General features: G+C 40.6%; 2 protein-coding genes across 2 annotated transcripts; one reads left to right on the forward strand and one right to left on the reverse strand.

Annotated features, from left to right (window-relative positions):
• The first annotated feature begins 1033 nt into the window (after nucleotides 1-1033).
• LOC121961903 (butyrophilin subfamily 2 member A2-like) lies at nucleotides 1034-5498 on the forward strand. Its single transcript, XM_042512002.2, has 9 exons — nucleotides 1034-1278; nucleotides 1449-1514; nucleotides 2229-2594; nucleotides 2681-2965; nucleotides 3069-3161; nucleotides 3243-3278; nucleotides 4195-4218; nucleotides 4311-4355; nucleotides 4448-5498. The coding sequence occupies exons 1-9, from the start codon at nucleotides 1275-1277 to the stop codon at nucleotides 5023-5025; spliced, it is 1497 nt and encodes a 498-aa protein (XP_042367936.2). The 5' UTR covers nucleotides 1034-1274; the 3' UTR covers nucleotides 5026-5498.
• Nucleotides 5499-7638: 2140 nt separating this feature from the next.
• Nucleotides 7639-20302, reverse strand: LOC121961904 (uncharacterized). Its single transcript, XM_042512003.2, has 8 exons — nucleotides 20058-20302; nucleotides 17373-17482; nucleotides 17071-17155; nucleotides 15362-15557; nucleotides 14077-15131; nucleotides 12154-12956; nucleotides 10821-11024; nucleotides 7639-10700 (listed from the first exon to the last, which is right to left on the reverse strand). The coding sequence occupies exons 1-8, from the start codon at nucleotides 20198-20200 to the stop codon at nucleotides 10456-10458; spliced, it is 2841 nt and encodes a 946-aa protein (XP_042367937.2). The 5' UTR covers nucleotides 20201-20302; the 3' UTR covers nucleotides 7639-10455.
• Between the last annotated feature and the right edge of the window lie 975 nt (nucleotides 20303-21277).

The raw sequence follows: 21277 nt of genomic DNA on the forward strand, positions 1-21277 counted from the left end.
AACATTTATTTTGAAGCTTTTCTCACAAAACATCCGGTCTCTTTTGCTGTCTCCTGTTTATTTTTATGCAGCGCACTCACGTGAGAGTTAATTGACATCGTCCACCGATCATCTGAGCAATAAATAAATAAATGAATAAATAAAATGCATAGTATATTTAAACTGTTATATTCGACCAGTTTTCAAGAATGTTAAAATGTGTAATTTTTGCAGATTATAAAGACATTAAGTGGAAATGTTATGTAACCATTTGAAACCTGAGCAAAGTGGCTTTATTTATTTATTATTATTTTTTAAAAAAGTGACCCAAAACTTTGCAAGAAGTTTGTAAAAAGTACAAGAAAATTTCCTGAAAAAAATGTTTTTAAAAAACACAAGAAAAAAAAACAAACAAGGTAAAAAAGAGACTTGGCTAAAAGTACTTTAAAATAATCTGATTCAGTAACATAATTGTAATATGTAATTGATTGGTTTTCCCTAGCTTCTATTATTTTTTACCCCAACTCTTTTCTTTTTTTCCCGAACCCAAGAGACTTTTCCCTGGCTTAAAAAATAAAATAAAAATAAATCTTAATATATGAATCTCTTGTAATTCGTGAAATATTTTTGACCAAGTTGTTTTTTACCATTTCCCCCATATTTTTGAGAGAAATCACACCAAATTGTTCAGGGTTTAAAGGCTTAAATACTTATGAAAGACACCTGAAAGCAGCACACGACATCTGGATCTTGTGGTAGATCATTACAATTTGAAAGAAGCAAATGTTAAAAATACATACATTTAAAACTCAATAATTTCACAAATGGGTGACCATTTAAATTTTCTGATTTTGTTTTGAGAGAGAGAGAGAGAGATTGTTGTAAACGTTGTGCTTCGATATATTTCAGTTACGTTTCAAATAAACAAATGGAATAATGCTATTTATGGGTGTTATTTTATGTCTCTGCGCACTTTCTTCTAGATTTCATACATGGCTGAGCATTAACTGCACACAGAATTATTCATGAACAGCGTACTGTGTCCAAACTCCCTCCTCCCCTTTCGCCTTCAAAAGTGAAAGTAAATCTGTCGTTGAGGACGAAGCGTGGAGAGAATGTGGGATTTTTCACATTATCCGAGGAGAAATAATTGAAAAATAGTAACACGGAGACAAAGCTGACGAATCTATACATGCATATATGTATTCGGTCCTTATTTCTGCCCTTGATTGATTATAACTCGAGTTGCGTCAATGATATTTCGCCCTGGATTTTGAAAAAAAAACAACAGCATAATGGGTAGGCCGAGATTTTAATTTGCGCTGTTTATATATTGTAAAATGTTACCATGCTTTTATTCTGTTGATATTTAATATGTGTTGATTTAGTAAGACTGCGGAGAGTTCGTTTAACTTGCTAATGTTTCGGTTGGCTAAATGCAGTGTCTTTGTATTCCTCCCCTTTTACAGGTTCACCGATGGTAAATTTGTGCCTTATGGTTTCTCTTTACGCATCGCTGTGTGGTGCTGCTCCCGGTAAGCGCCTGTTGTCTCTCAACATCTTCACATCTGTTTTATTAGCGCGAATTTCTTACTCGTATCCTTATCCTCATTCCTACCTGGTTGTATCTCTGATTACTGTTTATTAAGATGTATTCTCTTTATTTTGTTATCTGCAGTGCGAAAACTCTTAAACTTTCACTTACCCACTAATATCATCAGAGGCTCTATCTATCTATCTATCTATCTATCTAGATAAAGTAATGCATCAGTGTATTACTGATGATTGTTATTATAATCTTAACAAAACAGGGTTTTATATTTTAATGGATGTCTGCATAAAGGAAGCTAATCAGTTTTGTGAGCATCTTCAGATGAAGGTGTTTGTATTTACTGTATTTACTGTGAGGGTCTTTGCGATTTATCTATGATTATATTTTTTTTAAAAATCGCAACTGTTTTTGCAGTTTTTACCCGATGATGATTATCTTGAAAGAAATTAATTTGTTCAGGTTTCAAAGGGTTAAAGGTACAGTTTCGAAATACAGACTGTGTGCATTTCTGGCAATTGAGAGATTTGATACTTTTATAGTATTAACATATTACTAATACATACTTTATAATTTAAAAAACACATGTAAATCAAACTTCTTATAAAATAGAAATTTTAAGTATCATAATTGTTACCAAAAAAACACATAATAATGCTGAAACAGAAACTTACCTAACAACACGTGTTGTCTGTTTTAGTTTCAGATAGCCTTGAAGTTTCAAGCACCCCAGTGTCAGCGTACCGTGGCCACACAGCAACATTACCATGCTGGCTCAATCCACCACAAAATGCAGAGGGTCTGGAGGTACGCTGGTACCGTGGGGATCACTTTGACTCCCCGATCATGTTTTACCGGGGGAGAAAGTTTGAGGATACATCCAAGGAAGCTTCGTATGTGGGCCGAGTCTCCTTTGACTTAAAGGATGCAGCGTCAGGTGGGCTGACAGCAGGCGATGTGAGTCTGAAGCTGAAAAATGTGACAATTGAGGATGCAGGAGATTACACTTGTTACATCAGCAGTGACCAGAGTTATGACAGGGCAAGTGTCCGTCTCATTGTGACAGGTGAGTCAAGTACAAAGCAGAGAAAACACACAAAATCAAAGTGACCTTTACATTAAGTGTTTCTCATCATTTCTCCTTCTCCTTAGAAATGGGAACCACACCTCTTCTGTCAGTAGTGTGGAAAGAAGATAACATGGCTAATGTGAGCTGTGAGTCTAAAGGCTGGTATCCAAAGCCGAGTCTGAGCTGGTTGGATAAAGAGCAGGTTCTTACCTCAAAAAGCCTGACGTACAGCAAAGACTCCTCTGGTTTGCTGTCAGTCCACAGCTGGCTTCTCATCTCTGGCTCCACGGAGGTTTCCTGCTCAGTGGTCGTCTCTAATGAAGAGGCGAAGGAGGCAAGGTTGCGCCTGGCAAAGTTACCTCAACCTGGTAAAAGAGGAAATACAATTATTTGCACATGTTCAACAGCTGAGTTGTGTTAATTATTTTTTATTTACAAAACACAAAAATACAAAATCTGTCTTTTATTTAGGGTCTGGATCCTCAGTTGGTGGATGGGTGGCCTTTGCTCTTCTCCTCACGGCCATGTTAGTGTTACTTGGAGTGCTGTATTTCAGAAAAAGAGGTAACGTTCGATATAAGATAAATGTTTGTTTTATACGTTTTATGTTCTGATATAAAAACCTGAAAATGTTCTTTGTTTCAGGGAAGAAAGCTAAATCAGGAAGTGACCACTCTGAGGGTAAGGACCAGAGAATTGCATTAAATGCATTTTTTATTCTTAAATATGCCAGTGAAAGTTCACGAAATGTGTATTAAATATATCATCCAGCAAATTAGTTTTTTAGTGTTTAGCACAACTTTGAAGGACATTTTGTAGACAAATTTTGAAAACAACCACTATAGGACCGCCACAAGATCTGTTCTTTATGCCTTCTTTGCATTTTTAAACAGAATCTAACGACAGCGGCATCATGCCGCTTCAGTGTGTAATTATAGATGGCATGCCGGCATCATGAAATCAAAAGGCATGATGTGCATGATGTTTAACACCAGCATCAGCCTCTAGTGTGACATATAACATACGAGTCTGTAGCACTTTTTTAACAACAACATTGGCATTAACATGGTAATAACGGTTATTTACTTTCTCTGTTATACAGCAGCTGATTGTATCCTCTTTTCAGAGGGCAAGGAGCTCCTGAATCTTATTATTTTCCCAGTTTTCTGGTATTTATGGCCACTGTTTTTTCCTCTTTGAGCAAGCCACTAACTGCTACACAAAGTGTTGTGTTGGAGTTCGTTATTTCAAATTCTCGATATTGACAGAAAGATTTTCATTTCTATTGTAAATGCATATTGGTTCCAAATATTGGTTATCAGTCTCATCAATTACTAATAATCGGTACCAGCCCTGAAAAACCAATATCAGCCCACTCCTATTAAATATAGGCCAGCAAAGCGGCATAACAGCGCAACATTCCTGCCTTAAACAGGCAATGTAAAAGGGGCTCATGAGTAAAGCTCCAAAAACAAGTGGATTCTCCATTTCCCATAATGCAACAGGATAGTAGTACCTCGCATGACAATGAAATTAAACTTGATGTGTAAAATCAGAACTCATGGGTTAACATTTCATTTTGTATTTTCTTCCCCAGAAAATCGGAATCTTTTACCGAAAGGTAAGAAGTAACTCTGACGCTGTTCATAAAAGCAAATCACTCACACAATAACGCTTGTTGTATTGATGATTGTGCCTGTTTCACTGTTACAGAGATGGTCCAACCAACAAAGCTATCAGCAGCTAGGGAGTATTATGGTAATCACTTTAATTATTGTAAATAATAATGATATACTTTCTCTAACCTGACTGTCTGATTTCATCCTAATGTTGTTTTCATTTTTCAACAGTTAATGTTACACTTGACAAGGTGGAAAACGCATATCTCATGATCAGGGATGATCGCAAAGTGAGAGACGTCTGTGTTGATTTTCCTGATGGACAGCAGGCAACCAATCTGACAGTCAAAGGAACACCTGGCTTCTCTTCTGGACAACACTACTGGGAGGTTTCTTTGGGGTTACCAGAAATAGAGCTCAAACAGTCCTGGTGGGTCGGAGTTACATGTGCAGCTGACATCTCAAAGATGTCAGATTTTCCTCCAACTACATCTAATGGTTTCTGGATCCTGTCCTCTTCCCCTGACATGGCAGATAGCTTTCAGTTTAACACAGATCCACAAGTGTTACTTCCTGTTTATTCCAGACCGCAGACGGTTGGTGTGTATTTGAATTATGACAGCGGAGAGCTTTCCTTTTATAACGTGGAAAATGAGCATCTCATTGGCACTTTAAAAGCTACTTTCAGAGGTGAGGTTTTTCCAGTTTTCAATCCTGGTATAGGTGACAAAGCACCAATGGAGATATTACACAGGAAAGAACAGGGTCAGGCTAATAACATGGAGAACGCTGTAGATTCAACAGCATAACAACATGAATCTTAAGATCATCAACAATGAAATGAAACCACAAAGGATAAGATTTATGTTTTAGCACCGTACTTGTGTCTTGTGTTGTGTTGTTTATACTTTGTGGTTTTATTTGGTTCGGGTAAATTTGAAGAGTCACTGAAACAGTGCTCCATGGATGATGTGTTTCTGTAGGCCAACGCAGAAGTTAATGTTGTACTGGTTCCTGCCTAAAAATGCCTACAGGATTTTTCCATTGGATTTTTGATTATTGAAGAAAACAAGCTCTGTGGCAAACAAACATTCATAATACTTACACATTTTGTTCAGCGAAATAGAGACTGCTAATTTTAAGATACCAAAAAGCTTCAAAGGTCATGAGTGGGTCAATTACTGACATATTTTATGACTTAGAACATAACTTGAAAGTCTATTAAGCTTATGTTAACATCAGACTGTATGTTAAGCATCTAAATAAAAACCCAATAACTTGAGACGAAGGACCCAGGGGTGGAAAAATACTAACTCCTGGTTTCTCAAGACACATTTATAAAGCACTCCAGGGGTGACCACCCAACATTTGTAAATAAATAAGTCATGTCGACGCTGAAGCGTTGATGATCATATTAAATCAGAATCCAATCCAATAGTACAAGAAAATAGATCTTTGTGGAAGCTGTAAGAAATGAGGATTCAATTCAGTGGTCAATTTTGAGTCTGTAGTTTATGGCGTTAGGTAGATATATCATCAACCAAATAGGTACAAAGTAGATTTATTAGTCATTTTTTAAAAAAATAGTTTAAAAATGAAATTGATTTTTTTCTTAACTCCTGCTACATCAGAATAGTTTGACATTTTGGAAAATTACCCACATTTTCTTTCTTGCCGAGTCACCAGCAGCTTGATATAACTCTCATATCTGTGCAGTAGTAGATATTCTTAGCTATCAGTCTTCTCGTCTAACTCCACAAAAAAAAAGCAAATACAAAGTGTTTTTCCCAAAACTGACGCTAACAATAGTCTTTTATTTAGACAGTGATAGCCCCATGGTTTAACGACTCTACATGGACATTGTTTTTAATAGATGAATTCTACTGTCTTTGGCAAACTGGATATCAGAGTATTATATTTATATGCTTCTCTACATGTACACACTATAGCACAAAATAGAAGGACTGAGGAGGCGAGAAGGTTACAGCATGACACAGTCGGCCTTTCTCATTTCTCTATTTTGTGCCTTCTCGCCTCGTCCTTCCTTTTAAAATCGGTCTTAGTGCCCCATGTTGACGGATGTGTCAATTCCTGAAAGCAGCTATGAGTGAGGATGCAGAGGTGTATCCTTTGCAAATGTCTTTTTGGAACCTGTTATTACAAAACAGCTGTGACAATGGATGTATAGAGAGCTAGATACAGTGTTTGAGGCAGAGGGAGTTCATCCTTATGAAAGTTGCTCAGTGGCGTAGGAAGCCAAAAAAATTCGACCGAGCACCCAGGTATTTTACAGCCATAGGCCCTTAGAACAAGCTCATTAGAGACTCCCACAGGCTGAGTCCACTATCCTCCATGTGAACTTGAATGAGGATTAAATAATTTAAACTCTGAGCTCTTCTAAACCTTTGAAATGTGATTGAACCAAATGGATCAAATCCAAATGATGAAACAAGTCATATCCCAGGGGTTGTGACCCTAAAAAAATGGATCCACTAATTCACAGACATTTCTTTCACAATTTAAGTCTGGGAAAATGTATTTTTGGGCCCAGTAGCATTACATGATGGACACTGTAATTCCACATTTGACCACTATATAAAACTGGCTTCGAAGCCCAAAGCTCTTCCTGGGGGCTTGGGCATGACACAAAGCTGATTAAACAGCTGAAACATGAGTTATATTTAGTTGGCGTCGCTTTAAAATGATGGCTCCGAATCAAGACCTCAACTCCTTATGTCTCTATCTTTGCGCTCATTTCTGAGACAGGAGGGAGACACAAGGAGAGGGTGCAAGGAGAGAAATCGAGAATGCACAAACTGAGAAATCAGCCGAGGTGGGTGGGCGTGTGTGTGTGTGTGTGTTGGGTTAAATAATGTCATTTACCTGTGGAAGGCGAAAGCGGAGTGGCAGCAGGACCTGCAGACCTGGATTTGGATGAAACTCTGGAAAGGGTGGTTGTGTCTTTGCTGCTCCTCTTCGTTCTCATAGGTTCCTCTGGGGGTGACGAGGAGCGAGGTGGACAGATCTGTGAAGGTAGCACTAACACAGTGGTGAGCCTGAACGACCAGGTGGTTATAAACTGACTTACAAAAGGGAACAGTGATACAATAACTTACGGCACAGTACTTACTTAAAGTTGTAAATGTGCTTCACCAGAAAATGCATGCAATATACTCAACGTGTGGAATGAGGCAGCTTTACTTAAAGGTATGATTTGATGGCTTTATGTAAGTTTCAATGGCATTTATATTGTTTGATCCTATTTGTAAATGTCTCTGTAATAACTGATGTTAACATTATTGTCATTATCAACTTTTTTAATATATAAACTCAATAAATACTGAATCCTGTATTTATTTTGTCATTTCTATTGTCTTTGTTGTACTCCGCATCCACAATGTAAAACTCACTTAACAATCCAGTTTAAGAAAACACAGCAAAATGTCATACACTTTAATAAGTACAGGTAGTATTTACAGTATATACACCATAACACGTTACTAACTTTGCCGTCACTACTGTATACTTTTCATAGATTAGGAAGTATTTACATTGTGAATAAGACCATAAGTTGATTCTGAAATATTTTTTGTTAAATTTCTGATACGCAATAAATTCAAGTAGGCGTGCCTTGATACAGAATAGTCTTGGGTATGACCATGACAAAAGAGGTATGCAAGAACCACTTCACAGGTGCATCATGGTCCGAGACTTTGAAGAATACTTTTTAATCCCCTCGTTAGTTGGGCGCCATGGGCTGGGGGCACAATGTCAGTCAATATCAAACACAAACTACACAAGTTCATACATATTCTATCTGTGGGGATTTTTTAAAAGATAGGAACCGTTGGTTTCTTCCTCCAAAGCTTTACACATTCACGTTTGGTCATCAGCCTTCAGTGGAAACAAATGCTAGACAAAGGACTATTTACTGTAGAGTGGTCTGGTCTAAACCACAAACCGCAACCTCTTGGATTGGTGTTACTCCAGGGACATTTATTTCATGTCACCTTCTCGCTCCTGTATCTCCTGTTGTCTCCAGTATCAACTATTTAAAAATATACTATGCAGGATTGCCCTAAAAACAATGTATAGACTTATACAGAAGCTATCAGTCTCAATCATCACTTATGACCCACTAGAGGTGTACTGTGGTGTATTATTCTTTTTACTTGTCTGTTAGAACTGAAGAAGCCGCTCTGATGAGAGGTGAAACATCTTCAAGAAATCTGAGCAAGTCAAAAACAATAATATAGCACCTAGAACAGGGGTGTGTTCACTTTTTTGAACGGGGGCCAGTTTAGGTAATGTAAAAAATATCTGGTGGAGAAGTGCTTATTGCATTAAATGGGTTATTAAAAAAAACATACAAAAGAGACAAATGCAACAGTCTCATTGTTCACTGAAAAAGTATTAAAGCTTACACTGCTTCTGAAAGTGGCAGTCCTCACTGTCAATTTTACACCTCTTTGATGGGGACATGTTTGCTATCTTAGCAGGAAATTTTCTGCTTTCAGGTAACCATTCTGTTTGCTTGTTTACCATGTATATATGAAAACACATCAACTCTGTCTGCATAGTTACTACTTGATGCATGTCCACAGATCGTGTGATAGTCCTGCCATTGTGAGGTGAAGGGAGAAAATGCAAAATGATATTGCTTGATTAACTAATATTGTGTGGTGGGCCACATATAGTATATTTTGAAAGTCTATTTAAAATTTAAAATTGGTCTTAGGGCCGCAATTGGGCCCAAGACCAGACTTTGGACACGCCTGACCAAGAACTTCCAACACATTCATTTGTTTTTGGTTGCCTGCCACGACTAAAACATCAGCCACCACAAATAGATTTTAGATAGAATCGTTAATTCGGAGCGCTGTTGAAATACATATCCTGTTTGGTTAATTCATTGCATCACACTCACAGAGTGCAGAGTGGACTCTGGGCACAGATGGAGCAGCAGCTGCTCCTCTCATCCATCAATCTGATCAGCTCTGAATGGATTGGCAGGTCAATTATCCACCCTGTAAGTCACAAACTGCTGCTGAGGAAAAAAAAAGAACTCAAGGAGTACTCTTCCTGCACTGCATTCACAGACCAGCAAAAACCCCTGAAATTAAAGAGGGGACACAGAATGCCACAAAAGGGACACATGCATTAAAAAAACAAAACGAAACAAAACAAAAAGACAAACAAACAAAAAAACAAAACTTTGCAGTTGTCCGAGCCCCCATTCCCCCACTGCAAAACACTAAAAAAAGATAGCGACCAGGTGCCAGACCATAAGCAGCAGGAATCCAAGGGACACAGCGCCGAAAAATACAAATACAGCGAGACAAAAAAATCAGGAGAGTGGATCTGGAGTTGGTTTTCACCTTCCAGGGTTTTTAGCCATGTAAAACCTAGAAAAGTAATGGAATTTAACAATTAAAATTTTCCAGGCCTGCAAAAAGTCATGTAATTAGTAAATATCATTGAAAGTTTTGGGAAAGTCATGGAATTTTGTAATGAAATTGTTGTAGAATTTTTCTGCAGATGAAGCTCAAAGTAATGAAGCATTGGCGAATTTATTTCTGCAGCTGTTGTCGTAACGTGGCTCTGATATGCATCAATGTGACAATGTTTTGTTTAGCATCTAATTTTCTCCCCGTGTTCCATTTCACCCCTCATGTATGTCAGCTAGCTGAAATCCTACGTGAAGACAGTTTGAATCTGCATGTTTGAAAAATGCCGTAATTGTGTTGCACGAAAAAAAAAGTATTATTGGCCATGAAAAACTTTTGAAATTTGTCCATAAAAATGTGCGGGAACCCTGAATTTCACTTAAACTGCTGAACAAGTTAACAAACAGTAACCAACAATCCTGCATAGTATACCATTAAATAAAGTAAGGATGACATAAAACATAAATCTAAAAAAGCATTCACTTTGTTTGAATTCATATTCACACTTTTAAGTACAACTTGTCCAAACACGTAAAACAGACACTAGGCATCCCCAACACTGAGTATAAATGATCACTAACTGGAGCAAACCATCTGTTTTCTTAGCTTAATCAGTTTTATGACACTACTCACGTATGACCAGGGTGATGAGACTGGGCATGCACCTAACTTCAGGTACTGCACCCAAAAAGAACTGAAAAAGAGAATCTGCACTCCACCTTTTCTCTTCATTGTGACTGCTGGTGGTTTATACATTATGGTATGAGTCCTCTGCCATGTCTGTGTCTCGCCCTAGCAGACCGAGGCAGCGCTTTCCCTCCTCCCCTGCTTCTTCAGCAGCTGGATGCGGTTGTGGACGTAAAACTTGATCGCCCTCCAGTCTCGCTGGTTGCTCACCAGCAGAGGGCAGAGTTCGAGGCAGCGCTCACAGTCCGCCTTCGCAGGGACTCGCAGCTCCACCAGGTTTCTCTTTAGGTGAGTCTCCACTGCTACACGCTCTGCCTCTGACCAGGGACGCTTCAGCACACCACGCTTCCCTGTGAGATAGAGGGGGAGGTATATAAGTGTAAATTAATATAAATAGAATGCTAGGATACAATTCATAAAAAAGTGACTAAAGCTTGGGACGTTGGAGACTGATATTGGCAAATGGTTACCTGATTTGGGTGGAATGCATCTTCTCTTATGAACATTGGCTATTGATGGGCTGACTGGAGTTGGAATGGGTGCTCTCTTCTTCCTTGGCGGTCGCCCTGGTCCTTTCTTCTTCACCATCACCTCAGCTTTCTCCTTAACTTCTTCCTTTTCTTCTTCTACCTCTGAATCCTCTGAGAAGGAGTCGGCTGAGTTACCAGACATGACTGCGGGACGAAGATGAAAGGAGGGTAGTTAACTCAAATAAAATATTGAGTTTCTTAAAGGGATACTTCACCCTCTAAATGACCATTTATTCACTCTGTGTTGCGTTGAATTTTTCACTAAACCGTGTTTTTTATCCTCCATCATGAAGGCAGAATCTAAAAACTGAGAAAATTCTTGATAAATTTAAGTCATAGGGAAAACACTCATTTATCCAGTTAAAAACTCAGCACAAAAACAAACTTCAGGTTAAGGCAGCTGTAGACCAGTTCACATATTCACTGTATTCACTTGTGTATTTTTCAAGGGAGTCTGGCTTTGAACTTGTATTTCAGTTTCCTGAAAAACACACAAACACAAACACACACAAACACACACACACACACACACGCACACACACACACACGCACAATATGTGCTCATTCAAAGGTAGTGTAATTAAGGGCTGAATGACTTTCAAACAGTGCAGTTATTATTATTATCCCTATTTTTATAAGGAAGATATCATTGCTTCTCTGACATAAATGAAGAATAAATAAGAACAAAAACTAAATAACTAACAACAAAAATAAATAAAATAATAATATATCTGTATCTACCAAATTGTTATTTTATGGTATTAGTATCAGCCCACAATTTCACAATCGTTGCATCCTTAGTTTTGAGAAATCTACTTCTGAAACTTCTGCTGCAGAAACACTCTCTTAACAGTTAAACTTCATAGGAATGTCTCTGTTAGGGTAAAAAAAAGGTTAATCTGCAAACCTTTCAGTGAACATTTTGCTACTTTCTACTGTGAGGCTGTTTTCCATTAGACCCGTAAATTGTTGAACAAAATTTTATAAAACGCCGTTGTGTTTCTTAATCTATTTAACCCTTTTAAAGTCATTTGAGAGGCTGACATTCTTACCAGAGTTCAACCCCTTGTCCATCAATAGTTCCACCTTAAAAATAAAGATTCACTAATACTTTGATTAGTTCAGAAAAGGTGACGTGTGTTTAAATTGAAAACCGTTCTTAGCAGCAGAGCCTGAACTTGATTGAACATTGCATGCCTAAAAGTACCTGCTGGTGGCCCACACTGCTTCAGTATTTTCCCCTGAGGACAGTATGCATGATGTAACTGCTTACCGTCCAACTCGAGGCAGATGTGCTGCAGGCTCATCCCTCGGAAAAGCACGCCCTCTCGCTCTCCATAAAGAACAACACGACCCACACGACCCATCAGTGCTGGGTCCCGTATGATAGAGGAGCAGTTCTGGGTCACATGGTACTCTCGCTCCAGGAAGTCCTCCAGCCGTTTGGTGGCTCCCCCCTGGCCCTCACCCTCCTCTAAAAGTAGTAGTTGAGTAAGAATTGCTACCTGCCGCCGCACACGCGTCGCTGTCAGTGCACTGGGGTTTTTCGCACCACTGGATCGTGCCAGGTTTCTCAGAAGGTCCGTGCCCCGGAGCGGTGTGGCAGGAGAGTGGTAGGGCCGTGAGAACACATATGGGCTCTCTGGGTCCACACCCACATTGGGGCTGGTTTGAAGGAGCAGGTCCAGGCAGGACTCACAGTGTGGTGGGAGAATAAGCGGCTGGATGCGACCACGCTTGCCCAAAACACCAGCCCGTGGAAGGTTACAGAGGACCTGGCGCTCAAAAGGGGACAGGAGGGCTTCCATGCCAGAGGGGGGGGAACTGTTGCTGGAGCTGGCCAGAGGGGTGATACGGTTGCGATAGTCCTGGATAGTGAGTTTGGCCACCTCACATTCCCGGTGACGGTTGTAGAGGATGAGCAGGGAGAGGCTGGAATGGCAGAGCAGGCGCCAGGCCTCGGCGGAGTGAGGAGAACGAGTTAGAGAGAGGAAGGAGGAGTGCTGCTGGCGGCGGAGGTAGAGGACCAAACAGGAGAGGGAAGAGAGCAGTGGAGACATGTGATGCCTCTGTGTGCTGAAAATGACAGAGAGAGGGAGAAATGGCGTTAAAATGGCAGTTGAAACCATAAAGCACAACCCAAAAACCCCAAACAATAATTGAAGTCACAAGTGGCATCGAGCGCGGACCAAGCAGATTGCAGGCATTTGAATGCTATTTATTTTTTTAAATGTCAAGAAGCAAAACTATTTATGTTCTTCAAAATTATTCATGGTAGTCATCACTATCTATGTTATATAAATCTACTACAAACGTGATGTGCTTCACATGACTGCTTTTGTATTTGATTTGTATTAAGTTCAAAATCTGTAATGCATCCCATGTCTTTTAATTTATACATGAATCATGCCGCTATGGGAAAAGTGTCAAAAGTTATTGTGGAATATGCAAAGATTCAAATCACCTGCAGAACAAGCGTATTTTGAACTCATAACCTTTGCAATGAAATACAACCACCTTACCACTGAGCCAATGAACAAATCAGATGATGATTCCTGCATACATGTGCATCAAGTTGGGTTACAATTGCATATGTCATTTTTTTATTTATGAGCTTTTATGTCAAATTGATTTCTATGAGAAATGTTTGAATATAGATAACTTCAAAACAGCCTGAGATATCAAATTTCCTTGATAAACTCAGATCAGTGATGCCTGTAGATAACCCTGCCGACGAATCCAGACGATTGATCTGATGGTGTGGAAATAGTTTGTCAAAGAATAATTTAGAAAAAAATATTTTAAAAAATGACAAAATATAAGTACAATACCACTGGAGCAGAGATGCAGATGAATAGAAAGATTAATATGGTCAGGCCAAGCAGTTTTTGAGATAATTGCTGAAATGCAAAGTTAATTGTCATGGTGCCAACTTGAGGTCACTGAGTGGAATTTTTGGTGGCTGAGAAGTGAGTGTGCAACCACTCTACCAATTTTGGTGAGTTTTTGTCTGATGTTTTTTTGCAGCATTAACACTTTTAGTGAAGAAAAACAATTAGAAAGAACAATTAAAGCAAAAATAATAGGGCTAAAGCAGGAAGCATCGCTGCTTGGACCCCTACATATCTAATTGGAAATAAGATTAGAAATGTTTCAGAGACAGTACTGGAATAAAAAATAAATAATCCAGCCACACCTTACAATCTCTCCATTCTTCTCCTCTGGTGCGTCTTCTTCTCCTTCTGCGCTCAGCTCCAGATCTTCTTCTGGATCAATGTCGGGCTCCGGTGTAGGAGGTGGAACCAGCTCCTCTTTTTCCACCTCCACCTTTTGCTGCTCTTCATGCTTTTCTCTCTTCATCCTCCGACCCCTTCTGGGCGTAGATGGGGGAGGCGGTGACGGACTCTTAACCCGTGCCACCATCGGGGGCGCGGCGCGTTTTGTGCTGGGCACCGTTAAGCTAGGCCCCTTCTTGGCGGCTGCAGGCTGAGCTGAAGAGGGTGGGGAGAGGGAGAGGGAGAACGAGACGGCGCCTGTGCTGGAGCGTGTAGCTGGCGATTCCCTCTCCCTGGAGAAGAGCGAGGGTGGAGAAGGGTTGGAGGCCGATGGCTGAGGGACAGCAAAGGAATGACTGTGAGTTGCCGAGGCGGAGGACGACGAAGGGTGAGGGTGCGAGGCGCTGCCGTTTGAAGAGCTGTGCATGTGTGCCAGCTCCATGGCTGTCCTGACCTCTGGTTGGTTGGCGTGATGCTTCTCCAGGTGGCGTGCCAGAGAGCGATAGTGGCGGCCGCAGTACGGGCAGTGCTGCCGCCGGCTCACCGTGGTGCCGCTGGAGCTGCCAATGTTAATGTTAATATTGTTGTTGATGTTGGTGGTCGGGGTTGTCAGGGCGCTGACCGGGGGCTGGGACTGGGATCTGCCAGGAGGTGCGACAGGTGCCGGGCGGGAAAAAGATGAGCAGGGGCGCCCAGGTCCTCTGGAGGAGGTGGGTGCACTCTTCTTCTTCGAACTGACCGCCGCGGGCATCTTGCGCTTCTTGCGGCGGCGAAGCATTCGTCCCCTTATCTCCTCAATTTCTTCTTCTTCATCGTCGTCGTCATCATCGTCATCTTCCTCCTCTTCGTCCTCCTCACGGTCTGAGTCGCTGGGCTCAGAGTGAGTGAGCGGGGAGGATGAGGGAGATAATGACCAGGAGGGAGTGAGGTAATCAGAAACAGAGAGGGAAAGTGGGTGGGGACCAGCCTCTTCCTCCTGGTTGGACAGATTTAAAATGTACATAAACCATGTTAGTTCAACATGCAACTTTATTAACACAATCTACATTCTTCTTACATTACGTTTAACACAAAGGAATATGCTACATAGGGCTTTGGCGACATACAAGCATTTGCTAGAAGGATCATTTCATTGTTATTTTTGGTCTTTTCATGGAATTTGTTGACATTCAGAAAAATAGTAAACATCTCCGCTTAGCAGCTCACCATTGCGTTCTCGCCCCAGTCCGTCAGGCTGTAGTCCACTGTGATCTCCTCCCCTTTGGCGATGTCTCGGATTGCTATGACAACCAACCGCACCTGGGTCCCACAGTGGACTTCTCGAATCCGGCAATTGGGCGGCGGATGGAAGAGGACCGGCCCCCGGACTCCACTCGCTCCCTCCTCCCCCAACTCTGGCACACTGGAAAACATTAAGTGACACGAGCAATAGTTTGTTTTAAATGCAGACAAATCCAAAGTCGTGCTTTTTGTTTTTCAAATGGAAAAAAAGTTAACAGCTTGTCTCCTTAAGATCATAAAAGTGCAAGGGGCAGAAATTGAAATGGTCACAACTTGAGTATCTAGGTATTATTACTGATCAGAACTTGTCATTCAACATTAAAAAGCTTGTTTCCAAGCTGAAACTTAAATTGTTTTTTTTTAGGAATAAATTTTGTTTCTCCCTCCACGCATTCTAATAATAATAATAATTATAAATGTTATTTATAGGCGCCTTTCTCGACCCTCAAGGTCACCTCGCATTCAATGATAAACAAATACAGCAATAAAATTGATGTTAATAAAAAACAATAAAATTAAACTGCTCAATGTGGTCAGTGGGAATATATGAGTATGAACAGGTGAGTTATAAGTGTGGGAGGGCGTCAGTGTTGCAGAGGTCAGGAGGGAGGGAGTTCCAGAGCTGGGGAGCAGAGCGGCTGAATGCTCTGCTCCCCATGGTGACAAGACGGGCAGAAGGGACTGTGAGGAGGGTGGAAGAGGAGGATCTGAGCATGCGGGCAGGAGTGGCTATGTGGAGGAGATCTGAAAGATATGGAGGTGCGAGGTTGCGGATGGTATTAAAAGTGAGGAGCAGTATTTTGTAACTGATGCGTTGTGTAATGGGGAGCCAGTGGGGCTGCTGTAAGACGGGTGTGATGTGATGAATGCGGGGGCTTTGTGAAATAATACGGGCAGCTGAGTTCTGAACCAGTTGGAGTTTATGGAAGGTTTTTTTAGGGAGACCAAATAGAAGTGAGTTGCAGTAATCTAAGCGTGAGGTGACACGGCTGTGTACCAGGATGGCAGTGGTGTGAGGAGTGAGAGAGGGGCGGAGACGGCTGATATTACGGAGGTGAAAGAAAGCGGACCGGGTAACATTGTTGATATGGGATGTGAAAGAGAGTGTGCTATCGACGATGACACCCAGACTCTTTACCTGAGGGCTGGGGGAAATGGAGGAGTTGTTGATAGGTAAAGAGAAACTGTGGAGTTTGGATACGGTGCCAATTAAAAGTAATTCTGTTCTATTGCTGTTTAATTTTAGGAAGTTATTACCTTAAAGTTTTTTTTTCTTCTTACTTTTCCAGGCCTGGCAAATTAGATTTTCCAGGTTTTCCATGAGCATGGGAACCCCGGCTCCTTCTTAACTGTGTACGTATGTGTGTAAAACCAATATTTTCAATATTTTTCTAATATTTTTTTATGCTGATCTGTAGGGTTCACACAGACCTTGGCAAAAAGGAGCTTGTAAATATGCTGCCCTGTCTTTTTGGAATGACCTACAGAAGGATCTGAAATTATCTGAGCTGATTACTATCGCAGAATTTAAGTCTTTTAAATCTCAATGATCCCTGGTTAAATAAAGGATATATAGAATATGGATCCCCAACATTAAAAAAAAGTATCTGAGCTACCAAGGTGAAGATCCTTACCAGAGCTGGGTGGGATCGGGCAGGTAGTAGGGACTGCCAGGTGGAGGGAGGCGGTCCTCTGCACCCTCGGGGTACTGGCCATCACCTGGGACAGAGCGGACTGTTTAAATGTAGCACTTCTTAACGGCTTTATCACAACACTGGCCTTATGTTTGAGGGATTTAAGGTAGTGCTCCTCACTGCTAATTACAACATGGTACACTTGTTTTCCATAAGCACAGGAGAGGATAAAAACACAAACAGCAGGTGGCAAAATGCGTGTGTGTTTCTATATATACATAAATATATATATATATATATACCAGGGCTGTAGCTGTGTTCTGACATGCTCTCCTCCTCCTCATCTTCGGTTACATACGCTCGGTCACACACCTTCACAGGTGTCCCCTTCCTTTTTCTCCCACACACTCTCCTGTAAAAACAAAGCCAGGGCTTCATTTAGCATTATGATACGTTCAGAGAAAGTGGCGCACTTTACTCTTGTAAATATTCAAACCGAGGACAGATGAAATGAGCACAGCATGTGATACCTGTGGCAAAGCAGTATTTGAATCTGTTCACGTAGCATTCATTTCTCTCAGGTGGGTGACTCATCCACAACAACAATAAGGCTACGGACTACTTAACTATTGATGGCTGCAGCAGGGGGGCTGACAGTGTGTTTGTTTTTCTTCTACTTAAGAAAACAATAAATGCCTTTGATTTGACGAGCAATCAAAACAAAGACATTAGGAAATTTAGATTTCTGCACGGCCTGCATACTGTATATAACAGACTTGGGTGTGCAGAGTGTAGTAGGAGAGAAGGAGACCCTGAAAAACATATAAAGTATGAGAAAGGAGACTTATCACTTACATTTGAGCATTTTAGCCTGAGTTTTAATTAAATGTTGAGAAATAGTGTGTTGCTGAATAATTTTACCATTAATCTAGGCATTATTTTGCCTTTAACATTATTGAAGAAGTAGGGGTGGGAATCACCAAAGGCCCCACAATACAGTATTATTATTGCGATACTGAAGTCACTATACAAAATTATTGCGATTTTATACTTGCTATAACATATATTGCAATATATTGTAATTTCATACCTTTTTTCAATGGCAAATTTTATCCCTCAAAAGAACACTGTCATGTCATGTCATGTCATTTTCAGCATGTTCGGTTCACTTTAATCATTTCAACTGCGGCAAAATGTATCTAGTGGACTTAAAAAAGTATATCAATTTCATTATTATAGTAGACTACCAACTGTTTAATTTGTATTTTCAATGTTAATCATTTATAGGATCAAAAATTTGATATTTAGCGTCTGTGTATTGATATGACATTGCCATGCAAAAATATTCAATACTATGCTGTATCAATATTTTCCCCCCACCCCTACAAAATAGTGTAGAATATCCATCACAATTTCCAAAAGCAGAAAGAGATTTTTAAATTGCTTGTATTGCCCAGTCATCAACAGTCCAGACCCCAGAGATATGCCGTCACAACAACATAAAACATAGACAAGCTGTAAACCCTTAAATTTCAAGATCTGGGAACAACAAATGTTTGATGATTTCCTGGATTATTGATTTTAATGATAACTGGTATATTAAATTTTTGAGAATATTTGTCAACTGACATATGCATAAATTATGTCTGCACTAGATGTTTTTCGACTGCACAAAGGTGTCAGTTCATCACAGTGTGTTTAACCCACTGAAAACTGGCTCAACGTCAGTTTTCTTTTGCTGTATTCTGACGCTTTTCACAAGTATGTAAATATTTGAAACCAGAGCAAATTGGTTTGATTTATTTTAATAACATGGGGAAAAGGAAATGAGCAAGTTGGCAAGAAATATCCTGCAAACTGCAAGCAATTAGAAAATTATAAAAAATGTTTTTTGTTTTAACTTCACAGCTTTTGTATGTTTGGTTGGGTTTGGGGATATTTGGGTGCTAATTTCTGGGTCATTTTTTCTCTAACTGCCAATTTGCTTGGGTTTGAAATGGCTCCAGGCCAATTTGTTGACACTGTAATGACTGCAGTCTGAAAATCACCATTTGCTTTTCTCTCCCGTTTTAAGAATATATTTTTGCACATCAATGACGCTTTTTAGCAAGTTTACCTGGCAATCCAGGTGTAAATCAGTCCCTCATTAAATATGGTGATCAATGACCGTGATTGAGAAACAAAGATCTACTGTAAAAAGACAGATGAACTGGAAACTGATTTCTGCTATCTTGGTAAACAATGATTTTTAATCTAAATATTGGAAATGGCCCCACCCCTTTACCCAATCACGTCATAAATGTATTATTTCAATAACCGTGGACTGATTAGCACAACAAAGCTTCCCAAGTTCACTGAACCTGCTGACAGTCAACTGTTATCGGATGCATTTTAGTCATGGTCAGCAACTTTGTTTACTCAAAGCCAAACAAGCCACGAGTCATGATCTGCACCAGCTGAGCAGCTTTTTAGGAGCATAATAACACCGCCGTGACCAGGTTTGCTGGATATTATACTCCGGGATTTGCAGTCAAACGTCTGACATGACGGAGCAAGATATCGATAAGAGAGCAGACCAGTGGGCAGCTGGATACATATCTGATGATTCCTGCTGGGTGCATGCTAACATGAATGCTAAACCCCAGCTAGCCTGTTAGCTTCCAGCGGCTAACGCTGAGACTCATGTCCCGTCAAAACATCAAAAATAAAAGGCTGCCGATGAAATGTGAGCCGAGGCGAGCAGGGGAAGACGCAACCTCACTGGACTCAACAGCTGCAACCAAAGACCGAAGAAAAATCACTTCGCCTGCTCCGTTTTCTCCGTTATAACGCTGAAATCATGCACGCGAATAAAGGCTCTCAACGTTAACTAAACAAACGTGCACGCTCGCGGCGCGTGCGTCTCGGGCTCTTGCATTTAGCCCACAAAAACCCGGTGAAAACAGCCCCGCGCGAGGACAAACCGGCGGCAGGCTGTGCTCACTCACCCCCGTGGCGGCGGCGGTTTGCTCCCATCCCCGTCGCTGTCGAGGGTCGGTGGCTCCCGGTAGTCAAAAGGCGACCGTACATTCTCCGCCATTAGGACTCCCTTCCCTACCTCTCGCGCTCCGGTAGATTGCACAACGCGCATGTGCACAACATCCTTTGGGGTTCTAATGGTAAAATGGGGTGCACCCACCTCTGAGGGAAACCTACAACCTCAAGATTCACATTTACCGGATGCACTGATTGAAAATGAAGCATAACCATTCGGTACGGTGTTTATCTTTCACGTATTCACGTGGAAGTGCAGTCAAATCAATGCTTTGAGAAAAAGTAGGCCTGTTTCAGACTGAAGTGAAGCCCCACAAAGGCACACTGATGAAGCATGATGTTTTGTTTGGAGTCCAGCCCTCTTTTACAGCGTAACAACACATTAACACTGTTTTACTAGTTTATAATTTTAAGTAATTACATAAGAATTACTAATTGACATTTAAAACTGATGGCATTTTTCAGAAGTGCACCACAAACATTTCCTTCCTGATAAAAGTCCTGTTTTCAAAATTCTAATTAAGTTAAGCCTTTGAAATGTGAGCAAATTTGGCATTTTTTTCCCCACAAAACATGGTAAAATGACAGACTTAAGTGACCCCCCTCCCCCGAAAAAAGGCAATTATACAATTATAAAATGTACAACAAAAATGACCTGTAGAAAAAACAAAGGAAATTACCTGAAAAACTGTCTTGAGAAAAATTCTCTAAAAAGCACAAGTAAAGTATGAGTAGAATTTTACCGTTGTAGCTGGATATGGTGAAGTTTGTTTAGTGATACAGCCAGATAGTTTTAGTCAAGTGCCTCCCAAGCTATAAGGGTCCGGGCATGGATGGATTACTGTGTGGCACAGGCCCATCAGTCCAAAGTGTCAGGGGGAACCCAAGGCCTCCACCTGCAAAATGTCACCCAAATTAACACACACCAACCCAAAAAGGCTTATAATGATCACAAAGAAACACACACAAAGAAATCCAAAGAGACACAAAAACAACAAAAAGGGACAAAACAACAGCAAAGATACACACAACCAAGAAAAAAACACCACGGAGACTTAAAACCACAAAAAAGATGTATAATGACTACAAAGACACAAAACTACAAAAAAATCATCACAAAGTTTGTGAGTCTTGATCCTGTGCAGGAGAGGTGGTGGGGCCTTTTTCATATCTG

The sequence above is a fragment of the Plectropomus leopardus genome, chromosome 23 (genome assembly GCF_026936395.1).
Source record: "Plectropomus leopardus strain MGB_pleo_1.0 chromosome 23, ASM2693639v1, whole genome shotgun sequence".
Classification (NCBI taxonomy): domain Eukaryota; kingdom Metazoa; phylum Chordata; class Actinopteri; order Perciformes; family Serranidae; genus Plectropomus; species Plectropomus leopardus.